Raw genomic sequence first — 20,480 nt, 5'->3', positions numbered from 1 at the left:
TCTAGCACAGCCAGCAGACTCCAGCTCTCTCCTAAATAACTCCCTCTTTATCACACCCAGAGCGGTGAGGACAAGGCTGTTCCCACTCTTTGGTAATCAACACAGCTGCAATGTATCGGAGGCAAGATTGCCTTTAGCTCTGTCTCCCCACGCAATGCCACATCGGGAAGTTTTGAGTTTCCAGCATCTCCCTCTGCCTCCCCACCAAACTTGAGGAGCAAAACCATGTCCTTGTTCCCCCCGCCCCTCAGAAAATCTCCCCCCCTTCCCTGCTCAGCTCTCTCCCCAGGCCAGGCGAGGGGTTGATGGATCGCAATCCTCCTCTGCCATGGTCAAAACAAAGGTCACGGCCCGAGGAAATTGCTAACAACTTTTGCCCACCGGCCCCGGAAGAACGGGAGCATTTCATGACAAGAGGGTGAACTTTTTCTGATCCCTCCACCCTGGCAGCCTCTTTGGGAATGGAATTTTAAAAAGTGGCCCAGGGAACGTGAGGCTTCCGGGAGCTGACAGAAGAGGAGGGGGAAGCCCTGAAATGCTGCCCCAGCCCATGGCAAACCCTGGCCCCAAACCCACCTCCTCCCTCTCCTCCAGCAAAACCCCCCTGTCTCTTTGCTGCTGGGCAAAAAACCCCCTTGGGAATCCCTATTTAGGAGCTCTTGTTATGGTCCAGAACAAGTTTACTTTCATTTTAGCGCTTGGGAGACCCTAATGCTCTTTTTGTGAGTGTATAAATATCCAGGCACCAACACTGCACCCCACACCAAGCTTATGGCTGGGAGCAAGGGATTTTCAGGTACTTTCTCACCAGGCAGAATGGCTTTGCTTTGCCCTCCTGAAGAAGCCTCTGACTTCTTCACCAAGCAAAAGCTGCAGCTCTGTGGGCTGGAGAAGGTACAGCAGGGTCCCACCCTTCAGGAGATCCCCATCTGCTTGGAGAAGTTGCATTTTACGTCTCAAAGTGGGGACAAAAAAATTTGAACTTATGAGTGCACTTATTTTTCCTAATACCTATAAGCGAACATTTCTGCGATAAGGAATAATTTGTTTGAGCCTAAAACTGAGTCTTCCTGAGCTATTCCAAATGCCCTAGTTCTGCCTTTCTGTGTGAGATAGTCTATCCCAGGCTAAAGTGTGGTGACTAACAGGAAAATTTAAGATGGGAACTTTACCTGCAAGATGCTTTATTTTTAAGACAAATACAGAAAACCAACCAACACCCTCCCCCCAAAAAACCAACAAAAAACCCCAAAAAAACCAAACCAACAAACCCAAACCCAAAAAATCCCACTGATTGTGCCAAAGACACTCTGGCTCTTCTTTCACCACTAGGCATTTCCCAAATGCTGCATTTAACTCTATTACAGCTGCATCATCCTCCAGCTGTCTGAAATCAGAGCTCCGAAGCCTGCCTGAAATCAGAGCTTTCCCCAGGGTCTGCCCCATCGTGGGGGTGAGTGGCTGCCATTTATTTCTATACCCAAACTGGGAACTAAACTGGTTCCTGTTGAAACTGATTCATTAAACCCACCCCCAATTCAAACCTACATGAACAAGTAAGTTGCTTTGAAATGGCTTTTTTCGGGGGGGGGGAAAAAAGCCGGGTTTGGGAAGCATCCCTGTTCTCAGGGAGAAGGGGGCTAGAGAGAGTGTTTAAAGCCTCAGCCTAAGAGCTCAGGAAAGCTCCCTTTGTACATGGGGATGGGAGTAGCTTCGCCAGCCCATGGAAGTAAGGAAAGAGAAAAATCAAGAATTGTGGATTGTAGTAGAAAGAAAAGTAGAAAAAACGAAGGGGACACGTGGCTTGGTTTGATAGCGCCTGTTACACTCGTGATAGCATCTTGTCAAGATCAGGACATGGCATTTCCTATAGCACAGATAAGCTTTGTCTTTGCCTGGGCTGCGAGGCAGCTCTAAAAGGAGCAACCCTCCATCTGCCCCTTCCCCAGGACTGGTTCCAATTAGTGCCGACTCCGCTCTGTGCCGGCTTAGCCCCGGGATTAAAAATCTCCCCGTGCCAATCCCCTCTGACCCAAACACTTCCTGGGACTGACAGGGCGGCCAAATTCCTCCCCTTCCTAAATTGGACAGCTTGCTCTTGTCACCCCAAACTCTGGCCCCTGTGGAGGGGAGAGGGGAAGGGGGGATACGTGACAGAGAGCAGCCCTTCCATCCTCCCCAGGAACAAGGAGCCAAGGTCCGCAGAAGCCTTTGCAGGGCCAGGAAAAACCCTGCTAGCATGTTTGACTTCATCTGCCTGCCCTGGACAGCAGGGGCAGCTCTGGCACCTGGTGGGTTTGGGGGACTCAAGATGTCAGGGTGCGGCAGATCACATCTCAGGCTCCTCCAAAAGCCCAGGACTGGAAGTTGCTCCTGTGATCAGATGTTGGCCCCTGGCTTGGCCAGCGGGTATGGATGGAGTCCTGCACCATGGACAAATGTTTCCTGGGCATCTCTTTGCAGAGACGGCTCTGGTGCTGAGAGCCAGGAGAGCGCGCTCAGCTTGGGAGCAGCCCCAGTGAGGATCCCACAGGAGGGGCAGATGGAGCCCATGGAGCAGGCAGGCTATGCTGCAGGGCTGTTTTGGCAGGAGATGCGAGCGTCTGTTACCAGCCCTGGAGGAAACAGAGGGAGATTTCACTGGCTAGAGCTGAGGAGGAGAAGGAAAGGGCTTGCAGCGTGCACCTGGGAGCCTTTGTGCCCCCAGCCTTCTGCTGTTCATCTCCACATGCCTCTGTTTGCCGGCACTAGCTTTTAAGGAAAATCACCCTAATTTTGTCCTGATGCAAAGCTGCCGGAATCAGCAGAGCTGAGCAAGTTATTTATTCGGGGTGCAGCTGTGCAACGGCCAAGTGCAAGCTGCCTCCATGCACCTACAGCAGGCACCTTCCAGCAGGGAACAGTATGGCCAGCTCCTGGCTGCGATGATGCTGAAACCGCGGTGAGAAGGAGTTATCTTTAAACACGGCCCTATTGGGAGGGCTGCCACCCCTGCCCCATCTCACAGGGGAGATTGAATAAACAGCAAACATCAAGTGCCCCTTTGGGCCCAATATTCATTTGGGCCACCACACATGGGGCTCCAGAGGCTTTCCATTCCTCTGAAAGCCCCTGAGGGCCATCATTAAACCAGCACAAAGGGGAGTCACAGAGGCTACAGCAGCATCACTCCGTGGGCTCCGTTCAGGGCAATCACCACTTTCAAAGCAGAGAGGTTTCACGTGGGTGTGGGGGCACAGACTACCTGGTGTTTTTTTGGGGAGAGAGGCAGGCTTCCCAGCACACCTGGGTTGCAGGAAAGCCCCCAGCCCACCAGGGACTCTGGGGGGAAAGCAGTGACACCATCTCATTTCCACAGCTGGGTTGTTCGTAGGCACACAGCCGTGCTTCTGAAGGGGAAATGATCCCGATGAGCTTTCCAGGTGCTCTCCTGTAAATGGATTACAGGTGGTACAGCAGTGTCTGACTGCAGTCCAGGGCTTTGTCTCTCTGAAAAAAAAAAAGCCTTCTGTGTTATCCTCCCACCCCCATCCGCTTCCCCTTGCAAAGGAAGAGGGAGACCATCCAGGAGACAAGAAAACACACATACAGCAAGGGTGATTGCTATTTTAAGAATGTACTTTATACAAAATAACCAATTCATATGGAAATAAAATCTACAGACCTCCAAGGATCAAGATTTTAAAAAAGTTCTTTAAAAAAATTACCCAACACACAGTATTAAACTAACTATTGAGGTAACTGTCGCTCTTGGGGAACAAAGGTAATCAGCAGACCAAGACAAAATATACACAATATAAAAATAAATAGCATTCCCCTTTCCAGTATTGACCAGGAAAGTTCACACAACTTTGCAGCAGCAGGAGAGAGAAGAGGATCCCTGACGCTGTGCTCTACAGGCTGGGGAGGGAGGTGATGGAGAGGCGCAGCCCCTGAGGCCCTGCTGGGGACAGAAGTGCTGGGATGAGCAGCTCCAGCATGAACTCCTTCTTGAGCTGATAAACTGAGCCCATCCAGTCCAACCTTTCCTAAACAGCACTGGCAGCTCTTCGGCCCAGTTTCCAGCTGAGCTGAGGACAAGCAAGCCCAGTCCTCCAGCGTTACATCCCAGCAAAACATGCCAGTGCAGAGCCTCACCGCAGGGTCAGGTTTCCCCCACTGAGGGACACAAGCAGAGGCATTTTCACAGCCTGGTGTGGGAGGTCTCTGCTGCAGCCTCAGCTCACCCCCCTGTCACCCTGGGACAGCTGCAAGCCGTTGACAAGGGCCAGGCTTTTGCCCCTCCCTGCCCAACAGCAAAAAGCACAGCAACATAAGAACAGCCTCACCCAAACAGAGAAAGGCCCCCGTTTTCTCCTTGTGCCCCCGACAGACAGATTACATTCTTTACAAACTTACAATAATACAAAAACAACCCCAATGTCACCCAACTTCCGAAAAATGAATGGACGTAGTGGCATAGGCTCCTGCTCTCCCTCCCCAGCAATGCCAAGTGAAGCAGCAGCGGGTCACTCTCCTCCCCCAGAAGCATTAAATCATTAAATCACCCCTCTTCCATGCGGATGGATGGATGAGGCTCAACTTCACCCAACTGCTCCCTTCCCTCTCTGCCTTCCCAAACACAGAAGCAGCAACCAGCTACCCAAATCAACCCACCAGTCTCTGGGAAAGCAGAAACGTGGCATGATAAAATACAGGGCCACAGAGAGCACCTTGCTTCCCACTGAGACTGTGAAGACCCCCCCACCCCAGGGTGTTCCATAGCCATCTTAGCCCTGAAACAGTACAGGAAGGTCAAAGTCGCAGGTTATTATTGCTCAGAAAAAGATCAGGCAGCAGCGTTCATTGATCCATGGCGGAGGAGAGACAAGAGCTTTCACAGTTGTACACAGTATATGCACAGGCATTTTTAACCTAAGCCCTCCTGGAGGTAGACGAGCCAGGATCATGCGTGGGAGCCCTGCAGGGGCACCAGGAGCAAACGCTTGTGCTGGCAGATGGACAGACACCGCCGTGCCTGGGTGCCAAACCCCAGGGGCACACCAGAGAACACTGGTGAGCCCCTGAGGGACACCCTAATTTCATGAGGAGAGTAAAAGTGCCCTCCCCACCTGCTGTCTGTGTGTGTGCAGAGGAAGCAGCTGGCAAGGCCAACCCTCTGCCCTTGTGCTGGCGTGGGCAGTGAGCTTTCATCTCTGCACTTGACAGCCCCCAGCTGCAGCCAAGCCAGCAGAGGGAAAGAGACTTGAAAGCTGGGAAGCAAGGAGAGGGGAAGTGTTGGCATGTGATACGAAAGGGGATCAGAGGACTTTGCAGACTGAGAGTTGAGGCCGGAGCTCCTGTAGCTGCCTGGCTGGCTCCAGAAAGGGAGATGGCTGCAGTGTTTGAGTGCACCAGGTGCCTGGGGGCCTCTTGCTCATTTGATACCCAAAGGAGTCCCCAGTGGCTCTCTGCTCTAACTTTCTTCACAACAAGGGAATTGTGCTCACACAGAGTCAGTTCTGCGTTTGTTTAGAAGATACTCCACTTGCTGCCCTTCTGCTAAGTGAGCCAAGTGTTTTCCAAATAAAAGGGGCAAAGGACAGAGGAACTTGCAAGAGTTGGTGAAAATCCCAATTAAGCCTCAGTCTTAATTAATCTTTTGTCCCCTCTTTCCCTGGTGGATGTAGCTCTTGCTCTCTCCTGGATGCACTGTTCGCTTTGATATGCACGTTTCAAAAAGAGGAAGACCTTTGCCAAAAGAAATCTAGGCCGTGGCTGCAAATGAAGGAGAAAAGCCCTCAGTCAATGCAAGACCAGCAGTGTTAGACCTACAAAATGCTCCATGATCCCTCAAATCCTGCATGTGAGCCAAGGCAAGACAGTGACCAAAAAGGGAAGGGCACAACACAGCTCTCTTCAAAGGTACACTTGGATGTTACTATCTAGTTTCAAATCCATTTAAACCCTGTCCCGAATTTCCCTGCCTGGGGGTGGACTGAGCCTTGCCCTGGTTGTCCCCAGGAGCTCCCGTTGGGAGACAGCTGGAAATGGGTCCCTCCCCAGCTGTTTTTCAGACTGGGAGGTGGGCAGAGTGGAAACCAGACCACACAGTTCACAATGTGCTGGTTGAAAGAGTTCTCCTTCGCAGAGTGCTCCCCCCATCCGTGTTAAACAGGTACAGACGGGGAGAGGCTGCCAGGGCAACCTTTGAGATGCTTTCTCCCTTACGATAAGCTCACAGGGGCTGCAGCTGCAGCCCTCCTTGCACAGCCTGCTATCTCAGCCCCGGCCCTCACACAGCTGCTCTGCAACCACCAGCACCCGCCTCACAGCCAAACAGGAATTACACAAGAGCAGCAAACTCCTCTGTTCCTCCACTGATGCACCACTAGAAAAGCTTTTTAAGGGGCTGCTCTGATTAAGTGCAGACCCAGCTGCATGGCTGCTCTGCAGCAAGGGGAACCAGGACACACTGCACCATCACGGATTCCACCGTTGGTCTTCTCCAAGCCACCCTTTGGGATGACACTTCCCTGTCACTAATTTCAGCACCTTTGAAATTCCACAGAGCAGGCAGCAACAAAGTCTTTTCAGAAAAGGAAAGCAGAACGAAGCCATCAAGAACAAAGAAACCACCCTGGCCGAACAGAGAGATGAACAAAAGCCTGACAGGGCTCAGTGGAGAAAATAAAGGTTGTTTTCTAATTATACTTTCATTTTAAATGGAGAAGTGTTGGGGTGAGAACCTGCAGGGGAGCTGCCTCAGTCAGCAGAATGAAAGACAGCCTCTGTGACTTGCTTTCAGATAAGACATCATAAAGCTGATAGCTCTCCAAGACCCTGAGAAACCACACTTACAAAAATATACACAGTTGATTTGCCTCGGAAAGTCTGCATGGGAAAGGCATTTGGCAGAGAAGAAAGAACCAGAAGCTTCCAAGAAAAGTGTCTCCGTCTACTTCAAAGTCACAAATCAAACCAGTTGGCCCTTGAAGCTTCAAATTCACTTTCCTCTTTTGTCCTCCTCATCGCAGGCTGGTGCCTTGGATTGCTACTGAGTGGTTTGGTGGGTCACACCATGGAATTTACAGACTGCAAACTTCTTCTGAACACAGCTAAAAGTCCCAGTGAAGCCTCAGTGACTGCCCTTTCCAGCTGAAGTGCCAGGGCCTGGGTCACCCTAAGATCCCCAAGGATTCAGAATTTCAGGGGGATTTTTATACAATGGCCTTTGCAAAGGCAATTTGACATCCCAGGAGCTTGAGAACACCACACACCACTTAGACAGGAGGAAGTGGTGGGGAGAGCAAGAGGCTAAAAAGGCAGAGCAGCACACAAAGCTCTTCTTTGAGAATACCAGAAAATTTTGTCATGCTTGAGCATGGTCAACTTCATCATTGTTCTACGTGTTATACAATCTCATTTGACACGAAATCTGTAATCATAGCAAAAACACATCCTCCAAACGGGAAAAGCAATAGCTACAGGAAATCCTGCAAAGTCACTAGTTCAGGATGCTTTTCTGAAAAAGGACCGCCTGGTAATTTATTGTACTACAGCAATGCTGGGGGATGCACTAGAGTTTCTCTGTATCGTGTTAAAAATTTAAAGTAGTGGCACAAAGAATGGCACTCAAAAGCCACGTCATTTTAAAATGCAGCTACGCTGCAAGCCAAGCCATGGCACGAAACACCACTCTGCACATAAAAAGCTGCGATGCTACTCTTCTAAATCTCTCAAAGCTCTCTTCAACAATATCTACAAAGCAGCATGATTTGGAAATCATAACACCCACATTAGCTGCTCCTCCTTACATTTGCGTGGGTATTCCAGCCCAGCAATCCTCTCCCAGGGCTGTGCCCTCTGAGGGGAGTCAGCTTTCAGTGATTTGCTCAGATTGTACCTAGCAAGATTTAACTCTGATTTTGAGGGGATCCCTAGATATTTTAAGAGGGGAAGAAAAACCCCCAGCCCTCACTTACGAACAAAGCATTTGAAAGTCTGGAAACTCTCATCTAAGACTCCACCAGCACCTCTCCACCTCAGTGTGTCCTGTCCTCAGGAAAGCCCAGCCATAGTTCCCTGTATTCTTTATGAGTATTTTTCTAACAGAAACCATCTGTCCTCACAACAGCAGCTTATTAGCCACTTTAATAAAAATTACTGACTACATCAAAAGCCATTTACCTAGAAACCCTCCCAGGAGGAGTCAGCTTCACTGCTTGATTTTATCTGCCACCTGCAAGCCAAATCCTTCTCCCAGCTTTGCCTCCTGTCAGGTGAGGGAATCTATCACCATCTAATACTCCACTACCCTCTCCAGGCAGACCACAAGCAATTCTTGCCCTCCTCAGTTGTCTCCTGTTTTGATTGGGCTTGGTACTCATCCAGAGGCCATGACCACTAGAACCATGTTTTCCAGTGCCAGTTCCAGCTGAAGTGTGCTTCAGCTTGCTTGGAGAGTTTTTATAGCTTCCAAAAACCTCCTGTTCTGTAATGTTCACGATGGGCTGAATGAAAGGCACTTCAAATATTCATCTGCCTGTGACACAGGCTGAAGTATGGCAGGGTTTATCTGCAGAATCTACATTCAGATTTCCAGAGTTCTCAATGCTTTGCTACAAGTTGTATTTTCCAGTTCCTCTGTTTTTAAATCTGTTATTTCCAGTTATTTTTATATCTACAGTGAACTAAAGACCGCTTTACAAGGAGAAGCAACTGTGTTTGTCCCAGGTTTGTTGTCTTAAAGAGGAGCTATACTTGCACAATTTTTCATTAGTATCTACTACTGCTTCTGTGGCTCTGTTCAGTGAAGGATCTAAGCCCACCTTGTGGAGCAGCTGGGGCACCTCTGACAACCACCACCAGCTGATGAGTCAGATTTGGGACGAATTTGGAAGAGACATAACATAATGTTCATGGCTGGGGAAAGCAGTTTAACATTTGTCAGTCAAAGGTTAACCTTCAGGATCGTCCCTTCTGGTTCAGATCAATCCACCACTCACAATTGCTCCCTGACAGATGAAAAATTGCTCCTTGACAAATAATTTAAAAAAAAACCCACCAAAAAAAACCCCCAAAAACCAAACCAAAACAAAAACCCACAAAAACCCCAAAAAACAACAAAAAAAAAACCCCACAAAAAAACCCCAAACCACACCAAAAGCTTTTTGTTCTTCCAAAAGCTTAGGACAGAAGGAGCAATGGCTCAGTCAGATGCTACCTGCCATTTACCTGAACAGCTCTGCCAGCTTGTGATAAATCTACACAGCAGGACAAAGGCAGTACAGTCGTGCATCCTGCTGCAATCCAGCTAAAGAGATGGGTGATGGCACCATCCAAGACAAGAAAGCAGACAGAAAAATTCTCCAGGAACTGCAGACAATATCCCTCCCCTAGCTGATAGCACAGACTAAAGGGCGTGCTGCTCTGCCCCTCTCCTGCTGCCACCCTCCTGTCCAACTCCTTGGCAGATCCTCTTTTTAGCCACAGTTCTCTCCCCAGTGCAACCAGGACTGTTCACAAGAGCTACGCTCCCAGCAGCTCTTGCTGCCCAGCCTCACAACTTAACAACTCCCCTATTTTACTCCAGCTTCCCCAAGAATAATCAACTGCTTGTTAGCTTTAGGATGTGAATAAATGCAGCTGAAATTCCTCCAGAACTCACTTGAACAGCAGTGGCTGTCCAAGCACTGGCACACAGGGTTTTTCCCACTGCCACTGTAACTCCTGTAGGACCTGCTGCTTGACAACAAAGTTAAACCAACTCAACTCGAGCACGCAGCCCTCTTGTCCCTCAGCTTCTGAGCCAATCGACCTCAACATCTAACTCTGAATGAATGCTTGAGTGCTTTCCAATTCACCTGCAACTTGCAAATGCCAAATCCAACAAATGGCTCACACTGCAGTAATCCTATCATCCCCCCCAAGGCAGCCTCTTGCTCTTCCTCCTTAGGAAGAGTGCTCAGGAAGCTTGTGGCACTTTCTGCTTCACTGCTGCTAAGAATGAATATAGCCCAGGGTCAGAGAAAGAGGTGGGGACTTGGCTCCTCTTCTCAGGCAGCAGGGCAGTACAGATCTGCACCAAATTTGTTCTACTGGACAGCCGCTGCTCCACCTGCAGCTGCGCTGGTTTCACCAAAGTAAGTTTAAAGATGAGCAGTTTTGCCATTTTCTGTTTTCTAGACCACAGATTTCTTCTATGAGAAAGGCAGGGAGAAGGGCACTATGCTATAGCAGAAGGGACAATGCCATGGGTGTCCTGCCCTGGTTTCAATTCCTGGTCCTGGTTTCCTTGTTCCCCCATGATGACAGGAGCTGGAAGTGCACTCAGGCCCTGGATCCGGAGGGGTGGAGGTGGGGGTGAGAGGGGAAGGAGGAAGAAGGCAAGAGAAAGAGGAGGACATGTTATGCTCCTGAGCAATTCCCGCTATTAAGTCAACCAACAGTCAGGTCGTGTCTTGGTTGCAGAGGACAGGAAGGAGGACAGCAAGTCATTCCTCACCTTTCCTCAGTCCCCCCAAACCCTCACCCTATCCTGAAAGATTTCAGTGTGATATGATTGTAAACAGTTAACGATTCCTCCAGTGCTAAGCCCACTACAAGCTGGGCCCACCCCCTCCCCCATTATGTACAATACATTCACCAACAACAGAAATTTATTTAGAAAGGCAACAGGTTAAATTCTGTAAACTGGATCCAGCTCCAAAACACACACACGTTAATACTACAAGTAAAATTCCATCATCGTCCTCTTCCACCCTGAAAAATATACCTGAGTTTAGCAGTCAATGAAAGTTTTCCACCCCCACCCCCGCCCTCCCCACCCGAAAAATCCCTCAAACCCTGAACGAGACGCAGTCTCTGGTCATGGAAAGCCACTAGTTTGGGGTGCCCAGTGATGGTGGCGAGCCAGCTGCTCATCTGGCCGGGGGCCCAGCGCGGCTTCGGCTTTCCGACACAAAATCCGGCACGGCGTCGTGTTCCGCGCACCCAGGGAGCTCCACGCTGCTCGGGCCAGGGGAGGGTGGGAGCAAGGCCTGCCCCTCCTCAACCTTGTCCAAATCATGTGTGGCTTTCCTCTTCAGGAAGTCTGGCCTTTCTTGGACTAGCTCTGCAAAGAGGAAGAACAAGAGTTGGAGGCTTGAAGTGGCGGCTTTAGAAAGGAACGATCTCGTGATTGCGTGCAACCAGTGCAAAGGTAACAACTATGGATCTGCCCAAGCTCACAGCTTCCTCCAGTTATTCCCCCCCTCATCAAACACCTCAATCCTTTAACCACTGGGAGGAGAAAGACTTGCATTTCAGCTCTGCTCCCTCTAGCAGCCCTTACTTGATCCAGAGGCAACGTTGATGGTTTTTGTGACGTCAAATCTTCCCGGGACATGGTTGCTGCAGGCATCTTCGGGAAAGGAACTTGAGCCTGATGCATTTGCATTCTGGAGTCAGGTTGAATGGAGAGAGTTTTAGCACATGAATGTCAGGAGCAAATCCCCACTCTTGGTTAAAACTACTTCACTGAAGGCATACATACAACATTAGCATACAAGCATTTGTCTTGTATATTCTGTCTGGCTTCCCCCCAAAACACAGCCCTCACAACCCATGCCATTCCCCCAGTGGCTTAGCTTTAAGCCAAATTCTCTGAATGCTAGGAGGAGGAAGGACTTGATGCTGTGATGATGACAAAACAGTAGTAGTTGAGGCACATTCACAAAAACTGAACAGGGAACTGTTGGAGTAGCAGTATTTTCCACTTGGGAATGTGATACGCAGTCGCAGTGAGAAGTAACTCTCTCTGATGGAAAATTGACACAGAGAAGGGGCAAAGCAAGAGGAGGGGAAAAACAGGGCAACATTAAGGATGTTCATACCAAGAGGCAAACTTCCACTTTAGTCAGTGACTCTGCCCCACTACAAGCAAGATTAAACAAAACATTTACAAAGAAAATGGCAAGAGTAAGTGATTAAGAGATGCTCAACCCTGGACGATACATTACCAAACCCTGTCAGGGGAAACTCAGCACTGGTGTGGGGATGGATGGGGCAGGCTAACAGGTTCTCCACGACAGCGAGTGCTCCTTGTTTTAAGGAGATGCAATGAGACTCTCTCTCCATCCTAGCACTCTTACTCCAAGAGTCCAAGAGCCACCTCTTAGCCTTTCAACTTGACTTGCCATCTCCTGCGACTTGAAGCCATATCCCTTCAAGGGATCACCCCCCTCCCACCTTGCCTTCTTGCAGAAAACACGATCTTACCCCGAGGGTCTATACAAGTCCTGGGGTGGCCCCCCCATGCCACCTCCACTGCCTCTCTGCTCCATCAGCAAGGCCTGAAAGTGACCCATGTTCTCCTCCCGGCAGCGGTACAGGGGGCCCTCCTGAGAGAGGCCATTGGCCTGGCTGGAGGCTGCGTGATGAGACAGGTGAGCATTCATGGGCGATCCGTACGTCCTGGGCTGGAAGTGGCTGGCGGGATGCCGGGATCCATAAGGAGAGCCAGTCTGTAACATCACCCCGTGGGGAGGGAAAGCCGACGGGCCGAATCCCATCCCTGCACCCAGGTGTGGCGGGGGCGCTCCATAGAGGAACTCCCCCGCCGCCACCGAGCTCTGCCTCTTAGCGGCTGCGTTGTGGTTGTCCAAATCAAGAAACTCTTTGGGACTCTCCGGTCTTTCCTGGGACTCCTCGGACTTGTCATCTTCAGGCCCCAGCTCCTGCCCGTCGCTCGGAGAAACCTCTTTGGCACTTGCTACGTCCATGCGGTTGGGAGAGGCCAGGGCGGCGCTCAGCGCCTCGCAGCCCTGCAGGCCGGCGGAGCCCCGCTCTGGGAAAGGAGCCCTGCCCAGGGCCGGGTGGGCAGCGGGGTGCCCGCTGGGGCTGGCCTGGGGGTGCAGAGGTCTCTGCCAGTCCGAGTAGCCCTGTGGGCAGCCGTAGTAGGGCGGTCGCTGGTAGTGGTGGTAGGAGGGTTGGGGCTGCGGCTGGTATGGATACGGCATTCCCTGGGGCGGCCGATACCGCGGGAAGACGCCGGGGTGGGCGCTGCTTGGCTGGAAAGCCCGTGGGGAAAAATGCTGGGCGTGGGAGGCAGGAGGAGGCGGTTTCCCCCCCATCACCGGGCTGAACCCCTGCAGGCCTGGGTTGATGTGGTACCGCCCGGCTGAATTCGGGTATTCCAGGCCGGACATGTAGAGAGGATGAAACTGGTTGGGGGTGGCTCCCATGGAGGTGGCATCCACGCCGGGGAGGCCGGTGCCCTGCCCCATGCAAGGCACGGCTGCTTCGGGCAGAGCCTTTCCCCCACCGCAGAGGGGCTTCTCCAGCAGGTTGGCAGCCAGGCCTTTCCCCTCGGGGCCGGCCGCCGGGCCCTCGCCCGCCGCCCCGTTCTGAGGCAGGGGAGCCCCTCTGTCGGGGGCGGGCGCCATGTCCCTCACGCAGCCCGGGTCGCCGGCGTAGCCGCTCTCTGCCGACCAGGCGCCTTTGCCCTGCCCCGCCTTCAGGTCGCCCTTCACGCCGGGGCCGTCCCCGTCCCCATCCGGGGGCAGGGCGCGCCTCGCGCACTCCATGGGCAGCGGGGGCTTGGGATGAGGTAGGAGTTTGGCGTAGGCCCCGTCGGGAATGCCGATGCACTGAGCCTTCTCGTCCATGCCTGCCGGCGCGTCCACTGAAAGAGAGGGGAGAAAGTCAAACGCGCGTCTAACTTCCGCATATTGGGGCGATCTTTAATAAAGCCGCTGCTTTTCAAAACTGCTCATGAAGGTTGCATCTCCCTCGGAAGGGTGGCACAGGTTTGCAAGGCACTGCCAAGTCACAGCTCCTGTGGAGCAACGTGGCACATGTGTTTGGTCTGACACAGAGGTGTGCAGAGGCTGCCTAAAGCAGGGGCAGAGTAGGGATCCACATGACAGTGACATCAGGTGCTGGTTTCAGCTCGATTTCAGGCTGCCTTATCCCTTCTGGTCATGGAATTATAGGAGAGTTTGGGCTTAAAGATCATGTAGTTCCAACTCCCCTGCCATGCAGGGAGACACCTTCCACTAGGTCAGGTTGTTTGAAGTCCCCTCCATCCTGATTTTGAACACTTGCAGGGATGGGGCACCACAGCTTCTCTGGGAAATCTGTGTCAGTGCCTCGCCACCCTCACAGTAAAGAATTTCTTGTTAACATCAAATTTAAGCCCACCCTCCACAAACCCTGTTTGCATCCAGCTTGGGCAGAAGCACCACTACACCCTGAGATGCTGCAGAGCTCATCACAGCCATATTTTAACCAACTGTGGTTTGGAGATGCGACTGCTCTGTCCTGCAATCACTCAACATTCTCCCCTGTCTCTGTTCTATATCCAGCAAGCTAAATTATGATGATAACTTTTAAGCAATGCCACACAAGGAAAGAGTTTCCTCTTAGTGCAAGGCACACAAGGGACTGATAAAAGATACAAGGGTTTTGATCTCTAGTTTACCAGCTAGAAGTAATGAAAAAGATTTTTTTTGATCTCCGAATTTTTTGATCTCTGCATTAGGTTTTATTTTTAAGGTACTTTTCTTTTTTTTTTTTATTATCTGTCGTTTACCAGATAGAACAAATGAAATTCAACCAGAAACTGGCGAGGGCATGCGTGACATGCTGCCATCCCACCTGAACTGATACAGATGCTCAGGGGCTTTTGGGCAGCCCTGGTGTGTGAAGATTTTAAGATGTTGAGAGCTCATAAGGCAGATGTGCATTTCAGAGGAGAAGCCATACTGACACACACTCAGAGGAGTAGATTCAAGGCATTTATTCACATAATCTAACTCTCTGCAGATCCGATTTTTATATTAACTCCAGGCGAGCTCTAGAAGCATCACAGCCTGTGCTTTGCATTTGCACCCTGTGGCAAACCGATATCTTGCAGTAAAGCTGGGACAGAGGGGCAGGCTAGAGTGAAACAAAACAGTCCTAGAAAAATCTAAGCAATGCCCTCAGTAGAAAATATATTCCAATTCAGATTAAAAAAAGAAAAAAAGTGTAAAAAACTCTGTTGCCCCCCAAATATTTAATCAAGATTTGAACTGTTTTCTGAGCGGCGGAGGTGACAGACGCAGGCAGGGAGGGTCAAGTGGGCACGGAGGGGGATACCTTGGTTGCTGTCCATGTCCATGGTCTGGCCGGCCGGATCCTGGGAGCTCCCGTTCCCCATGGGTTTTGGGGGCTGGCCGCCGGCGGCGTGCGCCAGCTGGGGAAAGGGCCCGGGGAGGTGCGGCGGGGGCGGCTGCCGAGGGTGGTAAGGCACGCCCGGCGGGCACACGCGGGACGACAGCTGCTGCATGGCGATCATCTCGGGGCTGTCCAGCATGGAGTCCCCGCCCTGGCACCCTCTTTGAACCTGAGGCGGTGCCCCGAACAGAGCGGCCGGCGGCTGCGGCATCCTCTGAGCGGCGGCTTTGCCGGGCGGCCGGATGTATCCTGAGGGAGGCACGCCGTGAGGTAGGAAATTCGACTGCTCGCTCCACTGGCTGGGAGGCAGCGGCGGCCTCATGGCCCTGGGGTCCATCATATGACCCAGCACACGGGGCTGGAGCGACGGCCCCGGCCCCATGGGCGCCTTCTCCTCCGGCCCCATGGCGGCCTGGCCAGCGTGGCTGCCGTTCCACAGCGCCGGATGCGCGCGGTTCAGGTACTTGTAGGGCCGGTACATGTGTCCCGGCGGGACCTCGGAGCCCTCGGGCGGCTTCCCCGGGGGCCCGTTGTGCCGTGGCGGGAGGAAGCCCTGCTGGAACTGGGCCGGTGGGTAGACGGCGTCGGGCGGGGGGCCCCCAACGCGGCCCAGCTGCAGGGAGCCCAGCCGGGGAGCCAGCCCGGCCATGTGGGCCGGTGCCGCGCACGCCTGCTTCTCCGGAGTGCCCAGCCGGTGCCCGCGGTGCTCGCTCAGTCCCACGGCCGGCTGCGGAGAGAGAGAGAGGGGGGTCTCAGGGAGAGTCACCACACCCACGGGGCCTGGGGTGCTGCAGCCCTGGGCAGGAGGAGCTTACCTGCATGGCAAAGTGCTGGTGCTGCTGCACCGGCTCTCCGGGATGGGGCTCAGGCACTCGCGGAGAGCCGTACAGTTTAGTGGGATCGGATCCATGCAAAGGACCAAATGTTCCTGGCACCGCTGGTCTCTGCGGGATGGGGAGGGGCGCAGGAGGGGAGAAATAAAACAGTTTGTGAAGGGCATAAAGGCAGCAGAAATACTGCATGTGAGGAGAAGCCAAGGCTGGAGTAACCACAAGAATAAGCAGCTGGGCTGTTGTGGAGGTACCGTGAAAAACCTGTACACTCTCTTCTCCGAGGTGGCACAGCCACTCACCGCTGAACTTAAGGCTGCAACACATTCCCTCGCCACCCAAACACTGGGAGCAAGCAAGATGACTGGAGGGGGCAGTGGTTTGCTTCGAGAAGAGGAATGGACCACAAGAGGATGGAAGCGAGAGGACAACAGGGAATGTGCTGGATTTCCTTCAAAATCCTCAATGCCTCCAGCTCTCCCACCGCCTCCCACTATCTGCAGCACAAGAATCACTCTAAAAATTTTGTTTGATCTCTAGCCTAAAGGGCAAGGGATAGCCTAGACCTCAGGGGAACAGCAGATATATCACACCTCAAGTCATCATTGGTTAAAATGGAAAAGGCAGTGAAGGATGAGTGAGGAGCAGCCCAGAAGGGAGGCAGAACAGGTGGCATTCAGAGAAGAAACGCTGGGCTAAAGATAGGTCACTGCTGCAGTCCAGGGTGGCCTTTGTTTGATTTAGTTTACTGCTTTTATAAATACTCAAGGCACGAAATGCAGTAGTACACAGATGGCAAGAAGTTACCAGGCATCTGTGAACAATTGAGACAAAAGGAGACCAGCTTGTTCAGCTTCATAAACTGGGGGGTAAGGGAAGGAATGTTACAGCTTTCCATGCACACTGAGGAGGGAGAGAAGAGAACTGGGGGAATCAGTTTGTGCAAGCCTACACTGGAACACGACAGCTATGGGATACATGAGGAGATTCTCCCCACCTCATGTGGCAAAGACTTAAATTGTACCAGTTTAAACCTAAGGTCTGAAAAGTTTCACCTGGAGGAGCCACAGCTCTGACCCTTTATCTCTGAGAAAAGGTTCCTGACATACATAAAGGATTTCATGGTAGGAAGTTTCATTCCTCCTTACCTCCCTCCCTCCCTCCCTCGTCCTGATGGGCAAAGGACAGCAGGAAGGGCTCCTTACCATCTGCCCAGGATGTGGCACAGGGCTGGGCATGCCGCCGTACTGCAGGGAGCGGGGGAAGCCTCTCCCGTTGGAAGGGCCCACTTCCCGAGCAGTCTGCGCTGGGTTGCCACTTGGGTCATCCACTGAGGACGAGGAGAAGGAGGAAGAGGAGGAAGAGGAGGAAGAAGCAGGAGCCCTGGAAGTAGCACGATATGGTGGAGGTTTTCCTCCGTTTTCCAGGCGTTGCTGTCTCTTGCCAGGCCCATCTGGGTCTCGTGATCGAGTCCAGACACTGCCTGTGCCGGAGCGGCCGGTGCGCCGGCTCCTCTTCTCTCGCCTCCCGTCCTCTCTGATCCAAAACTCCTCATCCGTGTCCCCATCTTCCCCAGGGAAGTGCTTCATCATTGCTCGGTGGAAACACCTCTCCAAGTTGTAAGCCATCTTTGTATATTCTGCAGACAAAAAACCCCCGAGAACATCAGAGCCTCGTAGAGAGAAGCAATTATGCAACATCAGATAAATCATCTCCTCTCCGCCAAGTTTCTCCGAGGAAGACTTTTGTTTCTAGCTAGTTGGCTTTGGCTCCTAAACTCCGTGAGCAACACGGCATCAGTAACCCCAGCAGAGGACAGGCACACAGGCATGACAAAGTACCACTGGCAGCAGGGCCTGCAGAGTCAGCATTAACTCAGTGTTCCAGCCCAGTGCCAAGAATTACATTAGGAGGAGCACCACCTCTGCTCGCAGAGATGTGTGACCTGCAGTTAGGCAGCAAGAGTGCTGAGAGAAGAAATGTGAACTTCCAGCAATGCTGTTTGATTACATTCAGAGGCTTTTCTTGGACTCCTTCGGATCTCTGCTGTGGGCCACAAGACGGAGGAAAATCAGCAAACACATTTATCCAAGTAGTTTCCAAAGCACTTGCTGACCCTGACACGAAAGCTATTGCCAACACCAGTGTCCCCACTGCATCATTTCCACTGGACAGTTCTGCTGAGATGAGCTTTTACTTTTTGTTGAGTGGATAGGAAAGAAAAGACATGTGAGAGGTGTTGATGACAAGCCCTTGAAGCAAGTGACTTTCCAGTTGTTTCCACTAAACTAACCCTGAAGTTCCTTGAGGAACAGAACTCTCCCAGTGGCAGTGCAGGTATGCTTTTACTAGCAGCCAACAACAACAAGCTGATTTGTTCTTAATGTTGTTCTCCCTTTCTCACCAGGTGTTGCTGGTGAGACAGTCTGCAGTGATGACCCACCATATGGGAACTGATTCCTTATCGAAGCAACACATAGAATTTTAATTGGCATGGCAACGAAAACCAGGATTTCCCATTTGCACACTCACATTGTCCCTTCAATAGCCAAGGAACCTAAAACCTACATTTTCCACCCAAAGGACAGGCGTGGTTCACCCCTCACTTTCCTGTGGCACTCAACAAACACTGGGAGTCAACCAGACTCCAATGCTTTTCAAAGTCTGTATCAGTTACTATGAGGAAAAGGGGCACGCATAGGCGCATGAAGGAATGAGCTCAGAAAGAAACAGACTCTCCTTCCTTTGTATGTTTTGCCTTCACTATCTACCAACACGGCAGTCCTCAGCATGCCATGCCCCAGTTCAGCATGACCAAACTGCTAAAAGCCTCACTAAACCCCAATGCAGGTCTCAGTAACTCTCACCCTTTCATCTGGTCTCCCAAAAATATTCTGAAAGAGAAGAAGCACAAATCAAGTACTGGTGAGGAGGAAGAGGGCACTGCTGGCTTTGGCTGAGCACTGCAAATAGACAAATTTAGCATCTTACTGCTCTTACCGCTGCCTTCACCGTTGTACTTCAGACAGTTCCTGAACATGGTCTTCATATCACCCACAAATTCATCCTTGGTGCAGTACTGACCTCCATTCAACTTCTTCTCCATGCTGGAGATATCCATGGGGGCCTGGAATACAGCCAAACTTCCCTTCAGTGACAGAAAGCATACTGGGGCCTATAAAGTTAGAGCTCAGAGAGGTCATGGGCAGCAGAGGATGCTCTCCAGAGGGGCAGCCATCCATCTTTGGTTTCCTTGACTTGTAAGGCTAAAAGGGACTGCCAGAATCATGGAGATCGACTGTGAGAGTAATACAGCGCATAAAACTTCAAAACACTTCCAGAAAAACTGCATCCCAGTCAACAAAGTGCATCAGTCAAGATGGCTGGGCCACTTTCCATACCTTAATGATCTGGTAGTAGTTGGGAGCATACGATTCATCAACGGGCTCCAAGAAGGGCCAAGAGTCCTTGTGAGCCTTCACCACATCTAGAACTGGCAGCAGCAAGAGAAAGGTGAATGGTTACACTCACACACACAGAGAAGTGCTCCAGTCTGAGAAAGCTGGGGTGGGACTAACCTTTGTACATGGCCGTGAACTCATCGTCCAGTTCAAAGCTGTAACGGGAAGCACCACAGTGAATATGCAGACGGAGGACAGAAGAGACATGCTCTGCACTTCATCTTCTCTTCCACTCAGGCAGTGCCACAATGCTGGCAAATAGGCCTCACCACAAACACTCCTCTCACACGGACCAAACCCAGATGTTTCTCAGCTTACTCCTCTCACTGTTCTCCAGCCTCACTTCTCCCTCTGCATTCCTGTGAATGATCACACTCCTCTCCTTGCCATACTTACTGCTTCAATTGTGCGCTGCAATGCCCCATTGTGTACTCACATATCCTTGGTCCTTCTGTCTTCCCTGGCAGGGGAACTGGGATCCAAGTGGGAAAGCTCAGGGGGGAGCTCCTTCCCCTGTGCCAGCAGCCAGGCCCGCTCTTCACGAAGTTTCCTCCTCCTGGCCCTTTCTGCAGCGGGAAGAGATGAGAAAGCATTCAGCACTCCTTGCCCACACCCTGCAGGGAAACAGAGGGTGCTCCTGCAGCTCTCAAGAGCTCCGGTGAGATGGTCTCGGTTCTTTCAGAAAAACCAGCAACAGCACAGGAGCAGGTGAGGTGAGAACACAGTGCACCAACAATGAGTGCATCCTCCCTTGGTTACAATCATCAATTTTGAAGCGCCACTGTGACACAGATGCTGCCTTAGGCAACTTCCAGAAGTGGTGTGGTACAAAGAGGGAAGTTCAACACCCAGCCCCAGGCACAGCTCAGCACTGTGGGAAGAGCTGGCTTGTTGTTCCTTCGGGGGCTTCACCTCAGGCAGGTGAACTTGAGGCAGCTGCCTTTGCGCTGAATGGGATGAAGAGCAGTGCCCAGGGAAGTTCTACCAGCTGAGTGGCAGTAGTGAGTAA

At 51.7% G+C, this 20,480-nt stretch overlaps 1 protein-coding gene across 3 annotated transcripts in view; it reads right to left on the bottom strand.

Moving 5' to 3' along the window:
• Nucleotides 1–10,821: 10,821 nt before the first annotated feature.
• Nucleotides 10,822–20,480, bottom strand: part of CECR2 (CECR2 histone acetyl-lysine reader) — a 91,831-nt gene continuing 82,172 nt past the window's right edge. For all 3 annotated transcript variants that reach the window (XM_066184291.1, XM_066184292.1, XM_066184293.1), the window contains 10 exons: nucleotides 19,908–20,037; nucleotides 19,589–19,626; nucleotides 19,412–19,503; nucleotides 19,011–19,137; nucleotides 17,216–17,649; nucleotides 15,996–16,124; nucleotides 15,103–15,907; nucleotides 12,241–13,645; nucleotides 11,315–11,420; nucleotides 10,822–11,095 (listed from right to left, as the gene is read on the bottom strand). In XM_066184291.1, coding sequence (XP_066040388.1) covers nucleotides 11,090–11,095; nucleotides 11,315–11,420; nucleotides 12,241–13,645; nucleotides 15,103–15,907; nucleotides 15,996–16,124; nucleotides 17,216–17,649; nucleotides 19,011–19,137; nucleotides 19,412–19,503; nucleotides 19,589–19,626; nucleotides 19,908–20,037 — 3,272 coding nt within the window. In that variant the 3' untranslated portion in view covers nucleotides 10,822–11,089. The remainder of the gene's footprint in view (nucleotides 11,096–11,314; nucleotides 11,421–12,240; nucleotides 13,646–15,102; nucleotides 15,908–15,995; nucleotides 16,125–17,215; nucleotides 17,650–19,010; nucleotides 19,138–19,411; nucleotides 19,504–19,588; nucleotides 19,627–19,907; nucleotides 20,038–20,480) is intronic.

This window comes from Chamaea fasciata, unplaced genomic scaffold (genome assembly GCF_029207755.1).
Source record: "Chamaea fasciata isolate MVZ Bird 193981 ecotype frontalis unplaced genomic scaffold, bChaFas1.0.hap1 SCAF_5, whole genome shotgun sequence".
NCBI lineage: Eukaryota > Metazoa > Chordata > Aves > Passeriformes > Sylviidae > Chamaea > Chamaea fasciata.
This window is presented reverse-complemented; position numbering and strand designations above follow the sequence as displayed.